The sequence below is a fragment of the Physeter macrocephalus genome, chromosome 2, assembly GCF_002837175.3.
Source record: "Physeter macrocephalus isolate SW-GA chromosome 2, ASM283717v5, whole genome shotgun sequence".
NCBI lineage: Eukaryota > Metazoa > Chordata > Mammalia > Artiodactyla > Physeteridae > Physeter > Physeter macrocephalus.
Window position 1 is genome coordinate 96,605,544 of NC_041215.1, and position 26,440 is coordinate 96,631,983.

At 35.9% G+C, this 26,440-nt stretch overlaps 1 protein-coding gene across 1 annotated transcript in view; it reads right to left on the reverse strand.

Moving 5' to 3' along the window:
* TMEFF2 (transmembrane protein with EGF like and two follistatin like domains 2) overlaps window positions 1-26,440 on the reverse strand; it is a 251,212-nt gene that overhangs the window by 213,981 nt on the left and 10,791 nt on the right. Inside the window, exon 4 of the mRNA XM_007101996.3 lies at window positions 21,664-21,690. Within this exon, the coding sequence (XP_007102058.1) occupies window positions 21,664-21,690 (27 nt within the window). The remainder of the gene's footprint in view (window positions 1-21,663; window positions 21,691-26,440) is intronic.

Below are 26,440 nucleotides of genomic sequence, written 5' to 3' on the forward strand. Positions count from 1 at the left end.
CATTTGTTTATTTTTGCTTTTATTTCCATTTCTCTAGGAGGAGGGTCAAAAAGGATCTTGCTGTGATTTATGTCATAGAGTGTTCTGTCTATATTTTCCTCTAAGAGTTTTACAGTGTCTGGCCTTACATTTACGTCTTTAATCCATTTTGAGTTTATTTTTGTGCATGGTGTTAGGGAGTGTTCTAATTTCATTCTTCTACGTGTAGCTGTCCAGTTTTCCCAGCACCACTTATTGAAGAGGCTGTCTTTTCTCCACTGTGTTCCCCTATCTTTTTGTCTCCACTATAGTTCCCTGCAGCAGAAGGTATTACACTACACTTCAGTAGCTCTAGAATCAGTAAGAGACTCAAAACTAAGCATTCAAAGTATGAATCCTCTCCTAGAGCTAGAAAAATAACTAAAACCAGTCATAAAATGATCAGCTGAGACCAGGAATAAAAAATAATTGTGCACTATCCATGTGTCAAGAGGAAATGTTTAGTGTGTGAATTTAAAAAGAAAGCAAATTGGAAAATGACAAAAATGCTAAATTTTTCAAAACCTAAACTACTTTAAAGTTTAACTCATGCCCTATCTTGTTTTTGAGGTTCTCCCTGCTGACTACCTACCATCTTACCATCTGCTCAATCATTCTTTTCTGAATGACTATACATCACGCTTTTTGGTCTGATTATTTTGTATATGTATTTTTTCACTCCCTTAAAAGACTATGAGCTCCTCTTCAAAGAGAAGAGCTTATCTCATAAGATTCTTTCCTAACCCCACTGTGCTGTAAACATAGTAGATGCATAATAAATATTTGGTTCTTATTTGTTAACAAATGCCAAATGGGGAATTGCAACCACAGTAATCAAGATTGTTTCTGCTACTATTATTTGTAGTTAAGGAAAACCCCCAAGGCAAGAGTGTATTCAAGAAGGAACAGAGCAGATAGTGTTTTGAAGGGGATCAAGACAGAAGGATGGCCTTGGGGACTAATTCTTCATTTGAAAAATAGATTGTCTCCTGTTCCCTAGGCAGTCTGCTGCCGAGCAAAGATGAGCTACAGTAACCAGATCGGTTCATTAAAATGTGGTCCCTTTCATTCACCATGACTCATCTTTATGAGAAGCCATGATTCAGGGAACTGAATGTGCTAGTTTTGCTACTCTCATGACACCCAAAAGAATAACATAAAACTGAATTTTTAATGACTTCATATTCAGTTTACTGTCTTGTATAGCTTAACCTCTGTATGGACCCAACATCTAATAAAATTTGGTAATGCAAAGAACTGTCATAGCAGTCCCTTTGAGCAATGGGCTTCTCTAACTGCTTAGTATTGAAAGTTTGTAGATCTGCCTCAAGGAAGTACTCCAGATAATTAAAAAGTCCTTCCCCATCCTTCAACCTCTCTCACCTCACTGCCCTGCTCCACTAAACTTCACTACCACGTTAATATTATTGCCTGTTTTATTCACTTCTATATCTCCAGAACAAGTGCCTGATACATAAAATGTTGAATTAATGAATGAAAGTCATTTGCCATAGCAGTTTTTTTGAGACCTAGAAGTCTAAACCAAGGACTTGAACTTCAGTTTTGTCTGAGACCAGGATTGATGACGAAAAGTAATAGGGCCAGTGAGAAGTACTGGGTCACCATTTCCTTTAGCAATGCCTTAGACAGACTTTATGATTGCCAGAGGCTTAGTATTCTGAGGATGTTTTCCACTGTGACATTACTGCCTAAGAAAGGGGCACCCTGTTGGAACTGCCTTCTAAAATTTTGAGAGCCTTAGACCCCTGAGGAGGAAGCAAATACATGTGTATATGTGGGAAGGAGGTCAAGGTGAGTGGAATTGAGAAAATACCCCGTAGATTTTGCAAGGAGCCTAGTTTCAAAGTCACTACTGAGCCTGAAATATGAGTCTCTGAGTGAGTCATTTTAATGCTGTATGTCACTATTTGGTTTGGCTCAAATGCTGTGCAATTTGTTGAATACGTTCATGTAATATCTATATCATAATTCCTAGTGATAGAGATTTAAGATACCATATTTTATCAGAATTGTTGAAAAGTCCATTAAACTCTATTAGAAAACCTTCTGACACAACTCTGGACTAAGAAGCTGCTTGGGAAAACGAAAAACCAAATTAAAAATATTCATTAAGAAAAGAACCAGCACTGCAACAATCTACCTACAGAACCACAAAACAACAACAACAGCAAACAACAAAATATCGGGTTGGCCAAGAAGTTCATTTGAGTTTTTCCATAAGATCTTACAGAAAAACCCGAACAAACCTTTTGGCCAGCCCAATAATTGAAAAGTAAGCCAAAGATCTGATTACTAAAACTCATAGGCAGAGACAGACCCAAGTTTCTGTAGAGCCTGAGCTTATACAATTTTGTGGCACTTCTGTGGAAAAGTAATAAAACAATGTCGCAAATGCTCAACTATGTATAGAGGCCTGGAAGGGGCCTGTGCAAAGTGAGGGGCCCTGAAGTTGAAGTTACAGGCATTCCACAATATAATAGCCTCCACAGAAGGCCATGGTCAGTCTGCCCATGCAGGACTGACAATGTTTATAGAACAGCTTCTTCAGGTAGGTCCACGTCAGGAAGAATAAGATACATGGAAAAAGAAATGTGAAAGGAACAGGGAAAGAGACCCTTGCTGCAGCACTGATGCCATAATAATTAAGCACTGAAGTGGGAACGATAAGCAGTAGCAATGCTGACAGCAGAAGAAAGTCTATTTTGAAGAGAGAGGAGAAAAGAGCTTTGCCTTGTGGGAACCAAAAAGCTATTTAAACCTGAGAATCCAGTCTAGGGTCATCACTCTGTCATGCTAAAGCCTTATCAACCATAGGACAGTTATTTTATTTTCTATTTTCTAAACAGTTATCTATTTTGCTAGAAAATTGCTAGACAATTGTGGAGCTCACCCTGAGGAAGCAGAGTAAATGCCCGGGAACACTTTACCATCTTCCAGTCTCCTTTTCCCATCCCCCTACATTCCTCCCTGCTCCTCCCTCCCAGTCTGCCACTTCCACACCAGTGTTTCCACAACAGATTCAACCTGTGAAATCGCACATTCATTTGGATGAAAATTGTATGACAGAAGTGGTTACATAAGTAAAGTCCATCCAAATGCAGCATTGTGTACTTTCAAATTCAAAGACTTTCAAATTTGTTATGCATAATGTAAGCAATTAGTCAACTGGCTTGAGTCAGGAATGGTTTGAAAGTCAAACATTGGACCAGTTTGGAGACAACTGTGCCCTTTTCTTCGGATAAGGAAAACAGCTTTTGGAGCCATCCTCTTCCAAACACACCAAGTGGAGAAATGCCTAGATCATGAGTTTGTTGTGGGTAGAGACCTGTCTTGTTCACCTTTGATATTTAATCTCTTGTCTCTTGCTCAGTGCCTGGCTTTAAATAGGTGCTCAATAAAGTGTAAAGAACAAGCATTTCCTGTGAACACATTAAATACGGGGGAAAAGGAAAAGTACCTTCAGTGCAATGAGGGGCTTGATGTTCACATATTCCAAAATACAGAGAGTATTTTGAAGGGTGCTGACAACTCAGAGGACAGTCAAAACAACCTTACAGAAGAAAAAGGAGTGGGAGAAGGATGCTTCAGGCCCTGCTTCCTTATTGACTTGGGTGAAAGTTAGCTAATCATGATCGTGGTGCCCATCAGACGATGCTTAACACCAGTTTAGTGAGAAAGGCAAATGGCCCCAAAGCAAACTTGCTTAAGAGATATTTATGAGAAAAACAAGATTAAGAGTGCAAGCAGTATCCATTCAACACCATCTCCACTACCACTCACACCTGCACCTGCCATGTTTATATTGACCTATAGTCATAAACGAACAAACAAAACCCCTTAAAATCAGGGGCTGTGTCTGCTATTTATGAAGGGAAGTAATACATACTAAGATGTATGTATTACTTTCTTGATAATACATACCAAGAAAGAAATCTTTCAGCATGTTTAAAAGCCTCCACATTTCAGCTTTCTGAAAAATTCAATCACAGCATGCAGATTCATTAACCAAAGCCACCTAAACTCTCACTGTAATTGAGATTTACAACTTTAGCAAATTTTCACTTTTCAATTAAGAAATAACTTTTATTCCACCCAAAATCTTTGTTGCTCTTAGAGTTAAAATAGCTCCACCCGAACTACACAAACCTACAAAGTAGCTTTTCTACAACCCACAAAATAGGCATGATATGAGCTCCCCCTACTGGTACAACACTGTTCCCACTTCATGAATCCAGTAAGGAATCCCTTCCGTGAGTTGTAGAGTAAAACAGAGTTGCAGTTTAGGGTTGAAGAGGAGGAAATGCTAAACAAGTTTAAAAAAAAAACAAACAACAACCCCAAGCAAAACAAAACAGGAAAACAACTCTACTCACTCTCAAATAATCTCTCTGAAAGAAATATGCAAACGACATGCTTACAAATATTTGACAGTACCTTTTAAGCTCCCATCCAAGTGGATAGATGACTGAACTAGATGGCTGTCACTATCAGTATGCTCTGCTGTCCTCACTTGCATTCAGATGTAGTAACAAGCAAAACTTAATTGTAGTGATGCTGTATACAAATAGTAGAATTTTTCCCTCTAACAGCACATGTGAAGGGCTTTGGAGAAATAAAATAGAGTAGCACCATGGAGGTTGAACAAAGTCTATCTGAGGGCCTTGGGTTTTCTGCATTTGAAAATGACTTCACTATATTGCTACATGAAATGGGAAACTAAAGGTGGAACCATAAGTTTTATATTTCAAGCCACTCAAATTGGTTGTCTCCAGAGAAGAAAATCCAATGCAAGAATCGATGGCAAATATAGGTAAAGTGCTATTGTGGGGACATTCACACTGACAAAGCAGGAGAATTGCTATAAAGGTGCTGCTAGTGATAAGCTGTTACAGAAAAAATATAATTGAAGAAGTGGGACTCCCACTCTTTGAGTCAGCAGAAGGGAGCTGTTTCATGATATTTGCTATATTTGTAAGGCTGCAATTTTATTATACCTGATTCTGTTATCACAATCTGTTACATATCCTATATAGAATATAAATATGTAAAGCCATTTAAAAGCCAAATTATAGAGCTGTCTATTTTTATATTTTATCTTTTACTGCCATACCAGTGATGATGCTTAAGTGGTATAAATTTAAAATGGTAAATGAAAAACAAAAATATCAATAGATGCAGGCTTTATTGAAAAGCCACTGGTTGAAAATCCCAAAAGTATATCAATCTGCTTCTGTCTTGAAGTCTGAGAAAACTGCCTTCGATGAATACAGTAGGCTTAATGCATGGGCTTTGGTTTTTTAAAATGATGCTTTTTATGAAACATTTTCAGGTCTTAAAAGTAAACCTATATATTCATTCATACTGAATGTGTATGGAGAATTTCAAGAGCACAAAATGAGGTATAGGATTGTTATCGTTTTTCCTTCTCCTTTCCAGATCCTTCTTTGTATTGGCATATAACATTTTTGTTCACACCAATGTCAATATGGAAAGAAATGAAAGGTAATTTGAGTAGACTTGGGACACCAGAATATCTGTCACCATCTCACCATCTTTTTTGCCACCACCCTAGTTAGATCAGGGCCATCTTTACCTATTCTAGGACAATAATCTTTTTTGCTGATTTCTTTGCTTCCCCTCTTTTTTCACCTATAATTCATTTTCCACACAGCAGCCAGAGCAGTCTTTTAAAAATATAAGCCAGATTATATTACTCTCCTTCAAACGCTTCCCATGACACTATAAATAAAACCCCAATTCTTTATCACTTCTCCACTCTCCTCTTCTACCATCTTCCTCCTCAATCACTGTGCTCAAACTACACTTACCTTCTTTCTGTTTCCATGTTTAACTAAGGTCTCCCTTAGGGCATTGGCATTTGCTTTTCTCTTTGCTCTGAGTACCCTGCCTCGGGTTCTTGGTGCACATTTCTTATAATTCAGGCGTTCATTGCAAATCTCACTCTTCCCATAAAACCCAGTCACTCAGAATTACGTCATCCTGTTTTACTTTATTAAAAGAAATTATTACTCTTTGAAATGTTCTTGTTTATTTATAAGAAACAGCTTATGCCTGTTTCTTTCCTTTAGAAATAAGCTTCACAAACAGGGACTTTTTTTCTGTATCTCAAGCATCTAAAACATGACTGTCACAAAGTATAATATTGTGCCATGGTATCAAATAAAAAGAGTAATTAGTGTAACACAGAGGCAAGTACTGTATTATCAATAAATGCTAGTGGAATAAATGTTCTCAATTAAAAAACAAAAACAAAACTGTGTATGTGTGTGCGTGTGTGTATGCAAAGGACTAATAAGCCAAAGTCACAACACACAAAACAAAAAGCGTAGATGTTTCTCTGATTAGTGCAAAATTCCTACTAAACAGCAGCAGCCTCCTTTTAATCAAATTAATAAATGTTTAATATATTTTAATATGAAAGGTTATATATTTTCATTTTAAATCTCTGACTTTTGAATGTATGGCAGACTATACAGGAAACAGTGGAGAAAAGAGTAACCATGGAGCTTCAGGGGCCTGGGTTTAAAGCCTGGCTGTGCCACTAACTACATGGTTGTGGATAAGTAAATTAACCTTTGTGTCTTTTATTTTCTTCATTGGAAAATGGAGATGATATGTCTTTCTTGAAGAGTTATAACAAGTATTTACTATGCGGCTATAAAATACCTGACACAGAGTAGGTGATCATTATAAGTATCTTAATGAAAGACAGTATAAATCAGTCTTTAGAGTGTTACACTGGGCTTATCAATTATTGGAACAGATAAGCTATATGAACTTTAGTGATTCATGTGATTATATGTATATGTAAATTAGCACTGATGTGTCTCTATCAGTGTTTCTATAATTGCCCAGTTTGAAAGCAGCACAGCTAAAAGCAATACACTATTTGAAGTACTTTTCCAGCTATTCCTTTTCATTCTCAGTAACCTCAGGGAGTAGTATCCAGCTAAAGCATTTTTCTTTTGCTTGGCCTTGTCCCAGAGGTACAAAAATTAGAAATTTTGTCAGAAGGAATGTTCCCTCAGCATTATCAGTAAATACAGTGTGCCAGAAATGTCAGAAATAGTACTTTTTAATTCTCAGATATTTAGAGCTGAAAACTACTTAGAAAAAGTTAGAAAAAAAATCTCTGAATTTAAAAAAATTTAAGCCATTGTTGAAACAAATACGTTATTCAGTGTAACGGAGTCCATTTCATGAATCCACTCAGCCAATCCTTTGTAGTTCATTAAAATGGGCTTTGCCTTCTATGACTAAATTTGCAGGTGCAGAAAGAGGCACCTGTACTAGTTTGTGATGCGGTGGCAAGTATAAGTTGTGCTCGACCATATCAAGCCTTAAACTGTTGGCTAAAAAAAAGAAAATGGTTGAATGGAACTAAGCGGCTCTAAATCTGAAATCTTCTCCCTTCCCAAACATTGAAAAGGTTTATATTCCATTCTAGGCATTTTTATCTCCTTGTCCTCTCCCCTCAGGTGTGGTTATTCCTACAGAGAGAGAGATCAGAGGAGAGTTCCATGAATGCTTATGTTGTCATAGAATGGCAGCCCCCAAACTCTCTACTAATATATATATATTTTTAATGTATGCATACTGCCCAACATATATTCAAGACTCATCCAGAATTACATAATAGCAAATAAGAAAAGAACTTGGAATATAGATCTTTTAAAGATTTTCCTTACATTCCTGTAGAAATTCCTAAAAGATCTTCATTAAGACAGGTAAATATTTGTGAAAGAGACAGAAAAGAAAATGATTTCGAAGTGATGAAATACTTTCTATATGGAAATTCTTTTAAGTTTCCAGCTTAAAGCTTAAGTAGTCTAAGGTTCAGAAGGAGACTCAAGCAGTTATAATCAGTAAATCATTCCTGAAGGTTTCCATATGCCCTGCAAGACAGGGCAATAAAGAGAATACCGCTAAATGAGATTGCAGGGGCAAAGAAGACAAATGGATGGGGTTGAAGCAGAGTTTCCCAAGTGTGTAATGCAGATTACTAATTCCTTTGATTTTTAATATATCTATTTAAGAAAAATGTTTCATGGTCAGGTGTTTTTTTTTTTTTTTTTTTTTTTTTTTTTTTTTGCAGTACCCGGGCCTCTCACTGTTGTGGCCTCTCCTGTCGGGGAGCACAGGCTCCGGACGCACAGGCTCAGCAGCCATGGCTCACGGGCCCAGCCGCCCCACGGCATGTGGGATCTTCCCGGACCGGAGCACGAACCCGTGTCCCCTGCATCAGCAGGTGGACTCTCAACCACTGCGCCACCAGGGAAGCCCTCAGGTGTTCTTTTAAAGTATTGTTCAAACAAAATTTAGCAAGCTTCTTTACTGTAAGATTTCTTAGCCTTGCCTATGTGATTAAGGTGACCAATCATCCTTGTTTTTGCAAGACTGTGGAATTTCCTAGAATGCAGGATTTTCCATGTGAAAACTGGAAAAATCTATGGCAAATTGGAGCAAGTTAGTCACCCTATCTGTGACTCTTCAGAATGGGTCAAAATATGCTCCATTTCTCCATCTCACTTAACTGGATACCCTCCAGTATAATAGCATCCTGAGGCATTCAAGTTCTACCGAACACATTTCAAAAGTAAGGGAAAGTTGTCAGATCTCCTACTTAGCAGTATGAAGCATTGATTTCAACCTTTGTCTTGTCTGGCAAGAACAAAATCTATTTTTCCTAATGAAATATGCTCTGGCAGCCTTAAATGGTATATAGGTGAGAAAAATCTGTGTGGGGTAGAGTTAGGAAGAAACTCTATGCCTGGAACAACTTTTTCTTGATTTTCTTCTCAAAACATGTATGTGTTGGGGTATAGAAACTATTGAGGGAGAAATACACTAAATGAGTAAATATTTGCTGTGTTAATATGGAAAGAAATGTTGAGTTGGAACATAGAAAAAAATATTAGCACAGCCTACCCAAGTCTGAAGCTATTTAACATTCCACATTTTTTGTTCCTTACACGGACACTAAGAAATCTCTTTCCACAAAATGTTGAAAATCACCGCTTTCTCTCTTTTTCTGACATTTTACACTGAAAAGTCCTTTTCTCTCTTACCAAATTGCTCTCTTATCTTGTTTCTCCAAACTCTCCTTTTTATCACCTATAAATATCTTCTTTTATATCTGAGCACAACATTACCATATTGTTCCAGTTTCATTCATGGGGGAAATAGATGGGAAAAAAAAAGAGCATGGGGATGTGGGGAAGAGCTGTGACTCAGAGTTGGTGGAAGAAATAGAATCACTCTGTGGATTTCTTGAGGAATGACATCTCATGGTATTTCTGATGCCTACTCTAAGTGAGTCGAGGGCCATAGTTAGCAGTTACTGGGAGATGGGAGAGTGGCCTCCTTGTTCACACATGCATCAGTTAATTGCTATTGTAGGAGTTGACGTTGCTCTGCCAGGTCATTCAACCATGTATTAATTTCACAAATATATATCAAGCACCTACTACATGCCAGGCACAGTGCTATGAAATTCTGCTGGTTGCATCTTCACTTTCAGTCTGATGACAGCGCAGTGACTTACTTTAAAATCATTTCCTCTAGAATCTCCATGGCATCATATGGAGACTCCCCTTTCCCCCTCCACATACTGTTGCATATTTCATAAGCTGAAAGCTGAAGCTCACAGGGTTCTACTTTCGTATTTCGTTAAATTAAGAAACTTTCTACTTCTAAAGAAATAATACCCAGTGTTTTATTTTCCAAGTAATATTGTTCTATGGTTAAAGTACATTTTATGTGAGGTAATCATTATAATTCCTTGAAAACTCAGAAAAGACAGGCTTTTTATCCAGGTTTTTTTTTTTTTTTTTTTGGTTCAGTGTCAAATTAAGTCATGGTACCAAATGGACTTCCAGAAGATTCTATTTTCTGGCCAAAGTCATGTGGCATTTTAATAAGTAATTTGGATGTGGGATAAAGTATTCATATAGGGTAAAATTACCTCAATTACCTACAAACTAACTAGAATCTTAAAATAACTTCATTTTTTTTTCTCTGCACACTACTTTTAGGAGAATGAGGTAAATCACAAATGAACAAATTGATATTACTAGTATCAGATGCCATGCACTGATAGAAAATCCAAAGGAAATGCAAAGCCTTTTAGCTTAAACTTGCAGCCTATATTTTTGCTAGGCTCCTCTTGGATTCCCTTGGTTTTCTTTAGGTCCTGGATAAGCAGGTGCTTATTTCTGAAGTTGTTTTAGGCTTGTGAATATCATCTTCTTGCCTTATTATTGGTGGAATGGATCATTCTCTTACTTTTTGTTTTGTTTTTTTTAGTCCTTTTCTATTAAGTTAAAATAATTCTACAGTTATTTTAGCACACAAAACTCTTCACATTTAACTTTTACTTCAGAATTTCAAATAATTTAATCTGTAGTACACAAATGTGAAGAGAAACATTTCAAAATTTAAGCACACTTTTTTTTGGTTGGTTTTAGTTCAGCAGAGCAAATATTTAATGAGATCCTACTAAGCACGTGGCCTTGTGGTCTGCATTTAGGGGTATTAATAATTAGCTCTAGGCACATATACAAGCAGGCTATTTCAATGAATCAGATTGGTGATACAAAGTAGAATTGTATTTAGTCCAATCAGCAGATTGAAGGAAATCTTGCTGGATTATATTATCCCTGATTTAGTCTTGGAAGATGAATAATATTTAGGCAAAAGCATGGGACAGGTTTCAGGAAGAGGGAAGAGCATTAGCAAAGCAAAGAGGCATGAAATCTATTGACATTGTATCCCAATGAACTACTCTCAGTGAAAAGGTACACTGGAGTTGTCAACTCTGAGGTGAAGAAGATTAATGACGAGGATGGAGAGGCAGGTACTGGAGCAATTCTGGAGGTCTTTGTACCTCCTACTGTGAAGACTGACTTTTATTCTAAGGATGATGGACAGCCATTGTTGGGTTGTAAGCAGGGGAATGATATGCTCAGATAAGTATTTTCTATAAATCATTCTGACTGTGCAAGTAAGAAAAATTTTAGGACAAGAAAACTGGAAGAAGGGAGATGTGTTAGGAAGCTCTTTTTAACGTTACAGATAAGAGATGACTAGGGACTGAAATAGGGGATTGGTGAAGGGTCTGGACATAGCGATCTGAGAACTATTCACAATAGAAAATTCGCACAGTGTGCTGATTTATAGGGTTGGACTGGCTTTATAACTCTGCCACATTCTATTTCAAAGCAGAGTTTGGTGTGAGGAAGCTCTCTCTTCATGAAGGGTCAAGGGTGTTTCCTGAATCCATGCCTCAACGTGGTTGGGCAGCATGGACCTCAAAAGCAGTGAGAACATGAGCTTCCGGAATATAACCGTTTAATATCATCCCACTATTTAAGAGGCAGTATAATAACTCTACTACTAATTCCCTTTTTTTCTCTAAACTGTCAGCTATTTCTCTTTAATTATATTTAAAAATAACACTTACTTTCAAAGATAAGCACGTTCAATCTGCTATTATGGTTGTCTTTTGAGTAACCGAATAAAATCTTCAACATTGTAAACTCTCCAACCCTTAAGGATTAGATCTCAAACTGCATCGGAAAGCTTGAAGTTTTCAGGAAAGATGATACTATACGGCTCAATGTGTCTCTTCACCAAGTTTCCACTACTACTACTTAAATCAATGTGTCAGAAATTCTGCTTGCCGAAGGTCATGGTTTTCTGTTAGTGCTACAGTCTCTGTAGAGGATGGTCAGTGTGTCTGAAATGACTCTCACCCTAATTCAATGTTTCCAAGATGATGCAAAATTTCTCAATTTAACCAGGATCAATTATGTGCAGAGTACATGAATTTTGTGTAGAGGCCATACTAGAAATGGTTTCCCTCTTTAACTGATCCCACTAATACTGATTTTTCTGTTTGTGGCCTTTACCATCAGAAGGTAATGTCAGAATAGCCATCCAATCAGCCAAACTATGGAATTAAGGGGTTAGAAAAGCAGCTGGATAATGTGAGAAAATGGGGGAGAAGGTTAAGTTTATAAGAAATATATTTATTTATTTATTAATATTAAATAAATATTTAATTAGGAATAGATCCAGTTTTAAGGATCCATCTCTAAACAAGTTCTTGGAAGCATCAGTCCAGCCTTATTTAAAATCCAGTTAGTTCTCCTTTTATTCTTCTCAGAGAGAGATCAGAAAAGAATGCAAAACTAAAATATCTTCAGAACCAGTTTACTAACTGAAAGTCACTGGAATAATTCTTCTGGTTTGACTCATTGAGCCAGAATGCTGACATTATTTAAATGTATAGTTTTCCATTTATTCCTGGATTTTTTTAAAACCCCAAAGCTATAACAAGTATGTAATTTACCAGAGAAAATGAAATTGCTCTTTGTTAAGTACACACTGAAAATCATATGCTACAATATGTATTGTACATCTAGTACAGTAAAACAAAAAGCTATATTTTCAAATCCAAATTTGAAACAAAAGTCAAATGCAATTTGGCATGCACTGCAGCATGCAGAGAGATTCCTATGTATTAAATACTATCTGGTAATACCTGAAATGTTCTGCTTGCTTACAAATACCAAAACAAGAGAAGGACATCTTAAATAAAACCCTAAATACAAAAATACCTTAAGAGAAAAAAATGGATTCAACTACTGCACAACCTAAGATATCTATTTGTAAAGGACCATAGACAGTGGTCAGATGGGTAGCAGACTGGTACATCTGAGATAGACAAGGGATACTCTGGAGAATATACCACAGACTCCTGAACAGTAATGAAAACCAGACAAAAAAAAGTTATCTTTTTTCTTTTAATTACAGAAGTCTTCCCCACTTCCTCCCTTACTTCAACACAGTGCATTCTCAACCGAGATCTTGTAGAAGCACCAGTCAGATCACAACATTCTCTATGCTCCAGACCTTCAATGGCTCCCCGCTCACTCACAGGAAGAGCCCAACCCCATAGGAGTGTCTGCAGGGCCACCCCCATGTCTCTTCCTCATCTCCAAGCACCCTCTCAACTCACTTCAGTCCAACTAACATCCGTGATCTTCTTGGAACACCCCAGTTATGCACCTGCTTCAGACCTTTTGCATGGCAGTTCTCCTGGAAGGCCCTTCCCGCGCTTATTTGCAAGCCTTGTTCCTTCATTTCCTCCTCATCTTTGTCCAGGCCTTCCTGATCATCCCAAATATATTAGCAACCCTCCACCTTCCCTTATCCCACTTTTCCCCACGTACATGGCACTCAGCATCTAACAATCTATATTTTTTCTTGTTTATTTGTTTACTGTTTGGCTCTTTTCACAAGAAATAAACTCTACAAGGGCAGGAATTTTGTCTGTTTTGTTCCTTGTTTTAAATTTTACAGATCGTAGAGGATGCCATGGTGCAATGTGCACATTTCCCCCTTCTCAGCTGCTGGGAATATTGTACACAGACAGCTCACAGCGGAGTCCCTCTCCAGGTCTAGTCTGTAGCTGAAGAGAGCCACCTGGCCAGAAGTAACTCTCTCTTTGGGGGGGTCACCCACATCAGTGGTGATCAGTGGTGGGGTGGGAAGGCCCAGCCCCATCATCCTGATTAAACACAACTTACAGGGGCCATCCCATATTAAGGGCACCTTATGGGTCCTCCTGTGGCTTTTTAAAACTGCACCAGTCCTACTCTATCTGCCCAATCCTACATTCTTCCCTCCCACAGATGCTGATCCTGAGAGCCCTACTCAGTGAACTTCGAATGTACAAACCTCAACCTCAGAGTCTACTTCCTGGGAAACCTTGCAAGGATCACAGATGAAGAAACCAAAACAGATTGTGTAAGTAACATCCATGGTTACATAGCTAGTAAGTGGTGGAGCCGGGACCAAACCCAGAGTCTACTTTCAAAGCCTGTGTTTTTAACTACCATTTCCTGCTGCTACTCACACAATCATATTTCTCCAAGAAGTTAAAGTATATGAAACACCGGGGCTTCCCTGGTGGCGCAGTGGTTAAGAATCCGGCTGCCAATGCAGGGGACATGGGTTCGAGCCCTGGTCCAGGAAGATCCCACATGCTGTGGAGCAACTAAGCCCATGCGCCACAACTACTGAGCCTGTGCTCTAGAGCCTGCGAGCCACAACTACTGAGCCCACGTGCCACAACTACTGAAGCCTGCACGTCTACAGCCTGTGCTCTGCAACAAGAGAAGCCACTGCAATGAGAAGCCCACGTACCGCAATGAAGAGTAGCCCCCGGTCACCGCAACTAGAGAAAGCCTGCGTGCAGCAACAAAGACCCAATGCAGCCAAAAATAAAATAAATTAAATAAATAAATTTTAAAAAAGAAAAAGTTATCAACACAATAAGAAAAACAATGTGTAACTGTGAAGTAATGTATGTTAACCAAGCTTTAAAAAAAAAATAAAGTATATGAAATACCTTACAGTGAATACTAATCAAAGAAAAGGAATGGGATTAGGGAAGGGAGATGAAGGGGAAAATTAATAGAAGAGAATTGATGACAAACTATTATAGACTGATGAGTATGATTAACTTAGATAACGACCACCACAAAAACCTATAGGGCTTTGAGTACTACACTGAATAGAATAGATGGTTTCATAAATAAAAATGAGAGCGGGAAGGGGGTAAGAAGATGGCATAATGAATCTCATATGATTGTTGATAGGATTTATGATTTATATAAACCACAGACTATGGGATCTGTCTGATATAGATGTTGCGAACAGCTACTGCAAGAGGTAGGGTAATCTTGTAGACTATAGTTTCCTTCCTTCTTAAAATTCAAGGACAGGCTTAGTTAACATATGTACTATTGTTGGCATTGTGGGTAAAATGCTATTTTTTTTCTGATTATCATCCACACATCCAAAGATTGCTGTTGTGATTAAATAAGTTAATGTTATGATAGTGCTTTTTATAAACCGTAGAGCATTTTACAAACAATTATACCTGAGTTAGGCATCCTTATTGATTTATCTAATTCATGCTCTGACATCAAGCAGAACTATAATAAAATCTTTCCATCTATTTTAAAAGAATCTTTCTAAAAAGTTCAAATCCCCTCAGAAGAGCTCTGCAATGCTTAGCATCCTGATGAAAATTCTTCCTTGTAAGTATACTGAATCCCTCAAATTGTGAATCCCTCCCATTTCTTCTGTTTTAGATTTCTATGGAAGCAATATGTCTGCCATTGTAGTTTTAAGAATTATTTACTGTTTTGAATTTTAAAACGTTATCCCTTATTTCTTATTTATCTTATAGAACTGCAGTTCCTTTCATATCAACACTATGATTTCACTCCCCTTCAAGGTGCAGAGCTAGCTATCTCCTCTAAATACTGTGGTTGGATTTGTAGAGTTCTTATTATATCAGCATCAGTACTTTAGACCATGAACTTAAAAATCACTAATTTAAAGATCCAAATTTCTAATTAAACCCTTCAGAGAAATTATATTCTTAGAGTAATGGGAAAAAAGGGCAAAGGTAACAAATTCTTTTAATTTCATTTTTGATTTTTTGGAGTCCAAAGTTTGTTTATTATAAGTTTTAGTTTATTATAACCATCTTTACTATAAGCAGATATTATTCTCCTTTACCAATAAAGTAAATGAATCTCTAAGGAGCTTGAGAGTAAAATCAAATAGGCATCCTTCAAGCCAATTAAAAATCTAGAATACAAATTACCTGATTCTTAACCCAAAGCCATGTCTACCACACTGCACACAATGATTACATTTATTTTCCTAGATATGGTTTTTAAAAACCCAAATGGGTGATTCAGAAAAAAATGTTTGTGGTATCCATTTCACATTCCCAAGCAATCTTCTCTGGAAATTCAATCAATTATTACCATTCTACTGGGAAAAAAAGTTACTTTTAAGATGGTAGTCATGTGTGAAGACAAAGTACAGCCATGTTGGTAACAAAGGCTTCTTCTCCTCCCTTTTCAGTTTCCATCATTCTCACTTTGTTTCCCTCCTTCTTTTATATTTTTCCAATTTCATTTTCCATTATCTTCATTCATCCTACCTCTATTTCATTACTACATCACAATATTGTTTCTCTTTGAGGTATAGAGAAAGCAAAATGGATTCTACTCCATGAAAACCTGAGATAAATTTCATTTGTGGTTCAGCTATCTATAAACTCATCTCCAGGCAGAAGAGCAGCTCTAAGGTGTAGGACAGCAAACGCAAGGATAGTTTCTGCTTCCTCCCCGTATGTATTGCCCTGGAAAAATCTCAAATCTTGCATAATAATGTGGTAGAATTTTTTAGTTGAATCAGTATTTCAGATGAAGTTGCTTACAACTGATGCCTGTCAGACCTTGGCTGTAATGTGTACCCAATGGAGAAAATACATGGTGAGGCACATTGTGCTTGCCAGAACTTGACCATGACAGTAAGGTAGAGAAGGTACGGATCGAGGTCAGGAAAGGGAATGGGTATAGCAACATGGAAGAAAACATTACTTAGCCTGATATAAGAATATTTTATGGAATGAAAATTCAATTCCTTGTTATTTATAGTATACTTAACAATTTATTTCTACAGGGGATTATTTCTCTTTTGATAATTAGAATCATAATTTTCCCATTGTGTGACAGGAAAAGAATTTACATGTAAATCTCCTTGAATGTAAAGAACTGTCATATTCAGCTTTACAGCTCCAGAAACCTTACCATGGTCCTCAGGTTATAGGAGGCTTGTTCAATTTAACTTAATTCCTGAATAGCATCAAATCCACATTAGAAACAATGCACATTAGAAAATTAGAATTTTTTAAAAATAATTTTTAAGTTCTCAAACTTGTTACAATACTGTTTTCTAGTTTTTAGCAATCTACCTATCAGAAACAGCCTAGGGTTGACAGTTTGTTGCAATGTAAATATTTCTTGTTCTATCCAAAGTATATATGAAATAAATGTCTTAATTATGTACATCCAAGTAATATTATACAAAGATAATTTGCACAGGACAATTTTGCATTAAATAGAAACATACTATAACTGATTCTGTGCATTAAAGTCATCGTAATAACAATTATCTGGATTATTAAAATAGAAATCAGACTTTATACAAATAATGAATGTAAATTTAATTTGATTTGTTGCTGTACATATCTGACATTAATCTCTTAATTAAAGAGATTTATTATTATTTGTTGTTGTTGTTGTTGTACGCGGGCCTCTCACTGCTGTGGCCTCTCCCTTTGCGGAGCACAGGCTCAGCGGCCATGGCTCACGGGCCCAGCCGCTCCGTGGCACGTGGGACCCTCCCGGACCGGGGCACGAACCCGCGTCCCCTGCAATGGCAGGCGGACTCTCAACCACTGCGCCACCAGGGAAGCCCAAGAGATTAATTATTAAAGAATTCTCTTAAAACTATATAATTGTATAAGTTGTATAAGTAGGCCCAGTGTTTCATTTTACCTCATGAATTAAAAATATACCCACTGTAACTATGCTGTATCTCTTAGAGACATTTTATTTATACAGACATTATCATACAACTTCCCATAAGATGTTACTAAAATTTAATCGTGAATTCTTCCAGACTTCTAGCAGGATAATATATTTATAATGATTTTAATAGTTAAAATATAGTTGTTGTTTTACTGGACTTATTTTTTGTTTTTAGGGATCTATCAAAAGTCTAGTTAATCCAGAAATAATTGTTAAGAGTAATGGAAAATATTCATGATCTTATCTTTATAATATGACTGAAAGACTATGAAAGAAATGCAGGTGTTAAAAATTATCCCTTAATCACCCACACACCCTTAGGTTTTGAAAGGAAGCTCCTTTAATATTTCTTTCTTACCGCAGTGTTTGTTGCTTAAGGAAGTCTGTGGGTGGAGAAGATGTTATTAACCCTCCTACACACACCTGTTTTCTTATTTACAACATTCAGTCTCCACATATATAAGTACTTGAAACACCAACCCCTTTCTTTCTACTACTTTCTGAAATTCTTTGGAATTTGGTCCACACATGACCACATATTACCTTCCTATCGGACACATATATAATTATCACATATATAATTTATCCTGAATTGATTTTTCAAGTATGAGGCTATCCAAAAGAATCTCTGATGGAGATGCCTTTCCAACTAAAGATTTTTGTTTGAAAACAAAGAATTCCATAAACAGCTGGTCTTATGTTCAAAACTAATAATACAAAATTATTATTTGTATTAATGAGTTTTCTTAAACACTAAAAGAAGAGGATACAGTCACTGAAATGGGAAAAGCCAACCTTTAAGATTTGTATGCAGTGTTTGTTTCTTATTACTCTACAAATTACCTTGATGAATGAATGCACATTTTGCAGACCATGATGAAGACACACTAAACATGTTTTACTAAATAAAGTAATAAGCCCTTTGAATTGTTTCATCTGAATAAACGAATAGATGGTTAAAGATTTTTAAACCCTCTATAAAATGTATACAAACAAGTTAACGTAAATTTTATGAAACATTTAGATCCCTTTTATATTGTAGTAAAAATGTTCCCTCAAGTGCAGTAAATGACAGCTATGCCCTTGTGCAAGTGAGCTAAACTTAAATTATTTTTAAAATAATCAAGTCTAATCTTCAATGCTAATGTAATGTTTATTTGTTTAAGAATATAGGACAATCTAAAAAGTAAAAATTGATGTATTTTTAAAGTGATTTTGGATTTGGAGGTTTAATGATATCATTTATGATAGTCATACATATAAGTGTTTTCCAAATAAAATTGTTCACTTCACTATTCAGATCAGTGCACTCCATTTGGGAATTATATTAACTTTTGTTAAAAGAAATTAGAAAAATAACCATTAACCATCCAAAGTGCTTGCAAAGATGCCCCAATTATTAACCAAATACACGTTATTGAGAATATATCCTACAGAGACCAGTTAGAACGATCACTAGCTAGAATTGTTGGATTAACCAAACAATCACAGGTAATTCAATCACTTCTGGTTAATTCAAAGGAAACTGATTCTGGCTCCTCTGATATTTTGGTAATAGGAACTCAGTCAATACAGAGCAAGTCCATCCTCTGTATAGCAGAGGTAGCAAGTCAAACGTATTTTATGTACAATCCAAAGGATATGTGAAATGGAATTGTGCAGGTCACTCTATGTTTTTGGGTTCTAGTTATTAAGCGTTTTGTCATTTTGTATTAGAGTAAAAAAATTACAGAAAATTAAAACCATTAGTATTTCAGAGCAAAGTAACACATAGACTAGAAAAAATTAATTCAATAAAAACACTGTTGTGTCTCTGACTAAAAATGAAAAAGGATTATGCAGTTAGGAGTAAATACTCGTTTACCACAACTTTCAGAACAACAACTCTTTAAAAAGAATACAACTCAGAATTAAATGGGTTATATGCTTTTTTTTCTTCTCAGAGCAAGGGTTATATGCTTTTTTTTCTTCTAAAAGCAATTATCTCTTAAGAAGTTGCTTTGTTTTTTTTTTTTCCTCCAAGTTACTATAAAATACTATAATTGAAAGGAAGAGTAAAAATAAAAAAGGAGAAAAAAATAAATGAAAGTAGTTTCTAACTAATATATGAAATTTAAGTTATAAATGTCATATTCATGAAATTAAAATGATTTCCTAAAAAATCACCTTATTCAGATCACCAGATAAAATAATGAACCTAAGATTTCAATATAAAATGCAACAAGGAAGAGTGAGGTTGACTTCACTGTCAATTGCCTGTGCTAATTACAGTGAACGAAAAACTGGAAACTAGGGTCTGAAAATCCACTACACCTTTTTTTTTTTTTTTTTTTTTTGCGGTACACGGGCTTCTCACTGTTGCGGCCTCTCCCGTTGCGGAGCACAGGCTCCGCATGCGCAGGCTCAGTGGCCATGGCTCACCGGCCTAGCCGCTCCGCGGCATGTGGGATCTTCCCGGATCGGGGCACGAACCCATGTCCCCTGCATCGGCAGGTGGACGCTCAACCACTGTGCCACCAGGGAAGCCCACTACACCTTATTATTAAGAAAATGAAGAAATGATGTATTATATGAGGAGAAGACTCAATTAGAAAAACGTATACCATGATGCTTTAACAAAAGGAGCAACGAAGACACTTTTGTTTTTAAAGATGCTAAAAAATTAACGAGACATTGTGTGAACAGTGGAACAGTTGAAACAACACAGTACCTGCCAAATTAAGTAGTCTACACATAAAACTAAATAGCTGGGAAATATATAGAATTTTGCATAGAACTGCTCCCTTCCAAAATCAACATTTAAAAAATTGATTAATTTCTTAATACTCCAATAGTGAAATATCTACTCAAGGAATTATCTTTTTTCCTTTCTTTTTCTCTTTAAAATTTAATTTTCCTAGAGCTTCTTTTCAAAACTTCTAGGGAAGTTTTTTTGGGAATACTATATTAATCAGCTAGTGAAAAAAAATTTATTAGAAATAGTAAAAGACTGTATTAACATCCAATGATGGCCTAATGTCATATGCCTAATGACATGGAAATAAATTCATACTCTCATGGTACTGAATCTTGACTCCTATTCAGTTTTAATCTTTATGAAAAAAAATTGTGCTCCAATATGCTGCTCTAATTTTATTCTCTGGGTGTTGCTTATTTGAACTAGCTAAGCCTTTCATTCATTACATAGGGCGACTTGATAAATTTTTAAAGTGTTGCCCAAACCAGATAAGGTGAGCAGTAGAGCTCTGACTTTCCTGACTCCAAGGCCTTCTTTTCCTCCTCTTTTATCAAATTCTTCATTTAAAAACTAAAATTTACTTGAAACATACATTTAATCATTTTATACAACTTCAGCGAGGCCTTGAGAGAATGTTTATGTTTTACTCATTCTATTTTCATTATTACTGTTGAAATTATATTTAGTTGTTTCTATTTTTTCTTGTTGTGTATAAAGGTAGAATTTTGTTTGGATTTCATTTGGAAAAGCAGTTTGGGAAATTTACAATGAAGGTTCAATCCATAAAAAAAATCTTATTTGACAGTAAGTATGTCAGATCAAATTTTGAAAGTTTCTGCCTGCCTCTTATCTTACTTCTTTAAATATATCTTGTTTTAGTAAAAATAACTATAGATTAATTTAATCAAAGAAGTAAAGACACTATCTTATATTCACTGGTTTAAAGTTTATCTTTTTTACTTTTATGAACTAAAGCTCCTTCAGTTTCAAACTATTAATTTGATAATTATGTTCTTATATACATGATAGTTATGTATGTGTTAATATCAGCACCTTGTAATTGTGTATTTTAAAAACCCAATATTTAAATTATTTTCTCATGAGTTTTCTGTCCTGCCAAATATGCTTGGAGGCTTCTGTTAGGAAGTTTGACATGCAGATTTATCTCAAAGTAAACTCAAACACAAACACATAAATGAATGTGATATATTCATAAACATATCAAATAATTTACATGGTATATATATTTACTTAGTATGGAGAATGATTTTTTTGTCTTCCCTTTCCTAGAATGCAAAATGTGAATTCATCTCAGATATTTGTAATGGCAAATACATAAGTAAATGTCCATGAGTGATATCCACATGTGAGTCTTCAAATATATAAAAAGGCAACTCCTACCTCCATCTCCAGATCCTGATCCTGCATCTGGGGGGAAAAAAGGAAATAATTTGTTTTTGCTTGAAAAACATCTTCAAAAACTGTGTATGACTTTATTAAAAAAAATTCATGTTTACTTTCTCCATTAATACAGTACTATAATTTTAAAAATTACTAATATTTAATTTGAAAAACATATTCACATCAATCTAATTTCTATACTATAACTTATAAAATAAATTCCTTATTATTTTCATTCTTAAACTTCATGAACAAAGTATTATCTAGCTTTGGAATAATTTCTAAACTTGACTATGTTAAAACTTCTCATTTTTGTTATAATCAAGATGAATTTGGTGCCTTTAACACAAAAAATTAAAAATGAGATACTTATAGCAATCAGTGAGACTTAGAAATTAAACAGTCTAAGACTTGTGGCAAATAAACACATAATTAAGGCTTATATTCTTGTACATTGCATTACAAAGGGAAAAACAGTTTAAAAATGAATATCTTTTTATATAAGAGCTAATATGTTTTCCAAATACCACAATTGTGGATGAGTCTATCTGCACCCAAAAGCATCTTTCAGTTTTGAAATCGGTGGAAGAGTGAGCTTAACTTTTGCCTTTGTGATCAAAAGTGGCTATACCCTAGGTGATGCTGGCAGAAAAGACAATAACCTCCCTCTACCTTTCTCTTTCTCCACATCTCTCCCCTCCCTCCCACATAATTACAACTCCTGAAAGTTGTCAATTTCTGAGAACTCATTTCCCAGAAACACTCAATTTCCTAGTTTAGAGTCAAGACCATGGAGTTTCCATTTGCTTCCACCTGTTAAGTGGAGACATCATCTTCCTTTTGTCTCCCCACTTCCTTCCATTCTAAATACATTTGGCTATGTATTTTTAATGTTAATACTGGGAAATAAGACTAATACTAGTATTCTTTGTCTGATATGTCCTCAGTTTACATTGAAATCTCAACCAGGGTTCAAGACCTATATCAAATGCCACTCCACGAATTAGTGTTTGCTGTTTTAGACCAATTAAAATAAACTACTACTTCTACTTGTTTGCCTCCATGACACTTTATTGAGAGGCACTCATAGAAAGAGGCATGATGTATGAAAATCTACAGAAGGCTGCCACAGGGAAGAATGGATGCCTCCCCAGTAGTTTTCTTTGTCATTATGTTAGACATTAGCACTGTCATGAAGGAGCAGTAGTTTGAATTGTCAGCCTTGGTGGAGACCCAGACTAACTAAATTCACAAGGTTTAACCCTTTATTAAATCAGAACGTCAAGTCATTAACTGCTTACATGAATAAGGAGCAAGTCATTGGGCCAGGCTATCCTTTCCTTAAAGGCAAGCTAATTGGTAAAACAATTTATAATAAAAACCCTTCTTAGTAAAAGTAGACTCAAATAAGGATTCTAATCATATGATTTGATTGTTTTAAGGTAACAGATAAACAAAGGCTGATACATTCATCTCTATAATAGGAAAATAGTCCTGTCAACTGAACTGAGTCCTAAGTCACAGCACAATCACTTTGGACAGGACAGTGCTTGAATGGTCAAAATTTGTCAAGTCTCCTTTTTGTATCTTTTCACAGCTAGAATTTTAACTGACTTTATTTGAATTAATTTGAAAGCTTAATTCAGTATTATTAAATCATCAGAGGCTAATAACAGATTGTACTATTACAGCATTAATACATTCTACCTGTGTTTTAGTTGAATGTGTATAGTTTCTTATTCCTTTCCCACTAAGTGTAAACATCTTTAAATCAAGAACCATGTCTTGTTTAGCTCTCTATACTTCCACACACATAAGAGAAAATGCATAAAAGCTTATGTATTCCAAGCTCCAAACATACTCATTGGATAACATAAGGAACGTTATTCAACCTTCCTAAGCTTATTGGTCCTCTAGTCAATGGGTATAGTAATGTCTATCTCATTGGACTATTTTGAGGATAACTGCACAACAGTACATTTTAAATGCTTATCACTATGTCTAGAACATAATAATTAAAATTTTGAGTGAACATCTTGCCTATTCATCTATACGTTTTCTGCTAAGTACATATGGCTGGAGAAAATCAAGAAAAATGGCAGTAGTATTTTGGCTTGTATTCCCCATGTATGTTTCTAAAAATTCAAGGACCATGATCCTTAAGACAATTTGTGTTTGATTTGACCCAAATTAAGTAGATAGTGAAGAAAGGAGGAATAAATTGAAAACAAATGGTCACTTAAGTCCATGGCATCATTATAAAATAGTGATGGGAAGCTTTAACGGTTTCTTCACTATAAAATGAATCACCTTTGCAAACCAGAGACAAGTAGCCTACTAAAGCCTTATTAGTGAGGCTAATGAGGAAACACCTAAGAAAAGAAGTCATGCTGTTGCACCTGAATCTGGGCTCCTAGTCAATACATTTCTTATAAGGCAAAAAAGTGAAATTGACAGTGAGGCTATTGAGCAGACTGCCCAATAGGAAACCATCTTCCAGACAAAAAATGATTTGTAAGTTCAATGAAATGTAATAAAGTTATATCTTCTACTGCCTTTTATTCCTAGAGATCACAACTTGTCACCTCCATTCAGTGTCAAATAGCATTTAAAAAAAAGGAAAATCTATGAAGAAAAGAATGAGAATCTCTTTTAGATCAAAAGTCAGAACTCCAATTTATTTACAGTCAGACCTGGTTAATCAAAATTACTTTGGTCCCACCATCATTATTCAGATCAAAATGCTTTTAAATTTACAAGTCAATGGAAGATGCATTCAGCAAGACCAACTTACTAATTAAATCCTGCAGAAATCTAAGTCTGTGAATAAGCTAGGGATGGATTACTCAGTTGTGATTAAATTTTCTACTTAGTCAAGTGTTTATTTTCATAGTACAAGCAACACATTAGGGACTAGAATGGAAAGACTGAATGAATCAGAAGAATGTGACTGAATGTGCTGACAAGAACTTGGAGGTTGGAAAGTAAGAAAGAGAGATTTTCCTACCATTGTTAGCCAACCCATAACTTCATGACTGCTTATTGTGACTACTGCCCACTGATCCTCATTGGCTATTGTCAGAGACACACAGATATCCTATGTGATCTTGAATAAGCAAATCCATTCCTCAGTACTCTCTAGTATTTGCCTACATCACTCCTGGTCCAATAACTCTCACAGGTTGCTCTTACTTCCATGCATTACTTCTCATTCATAGATTGAATGGCAATGATCTGTTAGCTCTAACAAATAAGCAAGTGGTGCACCAGTCCAACTTGCCTCCCAATCACCTTTGCAGGAAGGACATCCACATTGTGAGGCAAAGAATCAAATAGGAGAAAAGACTACTTAAAAACCAAAACCAAAACGAAAAAGCCTACATCGCTGTTCATGAGGAATGATACCTTTCTCTTCTGCTAATTCTTAGAAACTTTGGTAGTCACCAGTACAACCTGGAACATTGTCAACTGCTAACAATCAATAGGCCTAAGACAATCTTTTAAAGCAGCAGTCTCCAACCTTTTCAGCACCAGGAACTGGTTTCCTGGAAGACAGTTTTTCCACGGATTGGGGTGGGGGGGATGTTCAGGTGGTAATGCGAGTGATGGGGAGCAACAGGGAGTGGCAGATGAAGCTTCGCTGGCTCGCCCTGGTCTGTGGCCCAGGGGCTGGGGACCCCTGTTTTAAAGAATATGAGACTTTCTCTTGCTCATTTACCACCCTGCCCCAGCCATCATACACATAATTTTAAATATAATTCCCTAGAATAGAAATACCTGTAATCTGAGAGAGACTTTCAATAAAATAGACCTTTCTTGACACTATTCTATATTTCCACTTTTGAAGAAAGTCCTTATATCATTATTATTTTTCTTGAATATGCTTATACCATCCAATTCCTCAGAAATTATGACTTTCCAGAAAGATGTTTATTTGCCATTAAGAACAACTATCAAGGGACACTAAAGTTTCTTTAATATATGTGATTTTAATGTTTCAAGCCTAACCTGAAAACTCAGCTTCATTTTACAGCATGGCTTTATCAAGTTGGGCTGTATTCCTCTTTTTTTTTTTCCTTCCTGTAATGCTATTCAGCTCTAATAACCATTGTACTCAAAAGGAAAACCTGAAAAACCAAAGAGCCTATGAAGTCACTCTTCTTCCTTACTTTCTTTAGAGCATTCTTGGTACAATATAACTAAAAAGGTTTGTGGGAGGCCAGGCTGACTGTGTCAGAAAGGACAGATGTCATTAGAAGTCACGTCTATCACCAATACATTCTTCAGTATAATCAGCTCACTGTCAAGAGGAGCATTTTGTAGGGCTGCTAAGGTTAGACACATCTTAACTTCCAAACCCAAATCTGCAAACTGCCTTCCACCAGATGATCCTATTGTTACAAACAAACAATCACACAAACAAACATATTTTATTCATGCATAGATAAGTTTCTTATGTTTGGAAGCTGAGCAGTCAATCTAGATTTCTAATTATGTTATTCAGCTGTCTGTACTTCATTAAATAACATACATATTAAAATCTACCAATGTCCTTATGGTACATTTATCTTTCTTCCAGAAGTGACTTGAAATGTAAAAAGACAGAGAATAACAATAATGCATACTTTGTACGAAAGAATAAGAGGCTTGTCTAGCTAATAATATATAGTCTGGATTATTTATTTGGATAACAATAAACAGGCCATAACATGAAAAGCAAGACATGGTTTTTGGATTCAGAATCCATTCCGAAGGTTTTCGGGAGTCTTCAGGATCA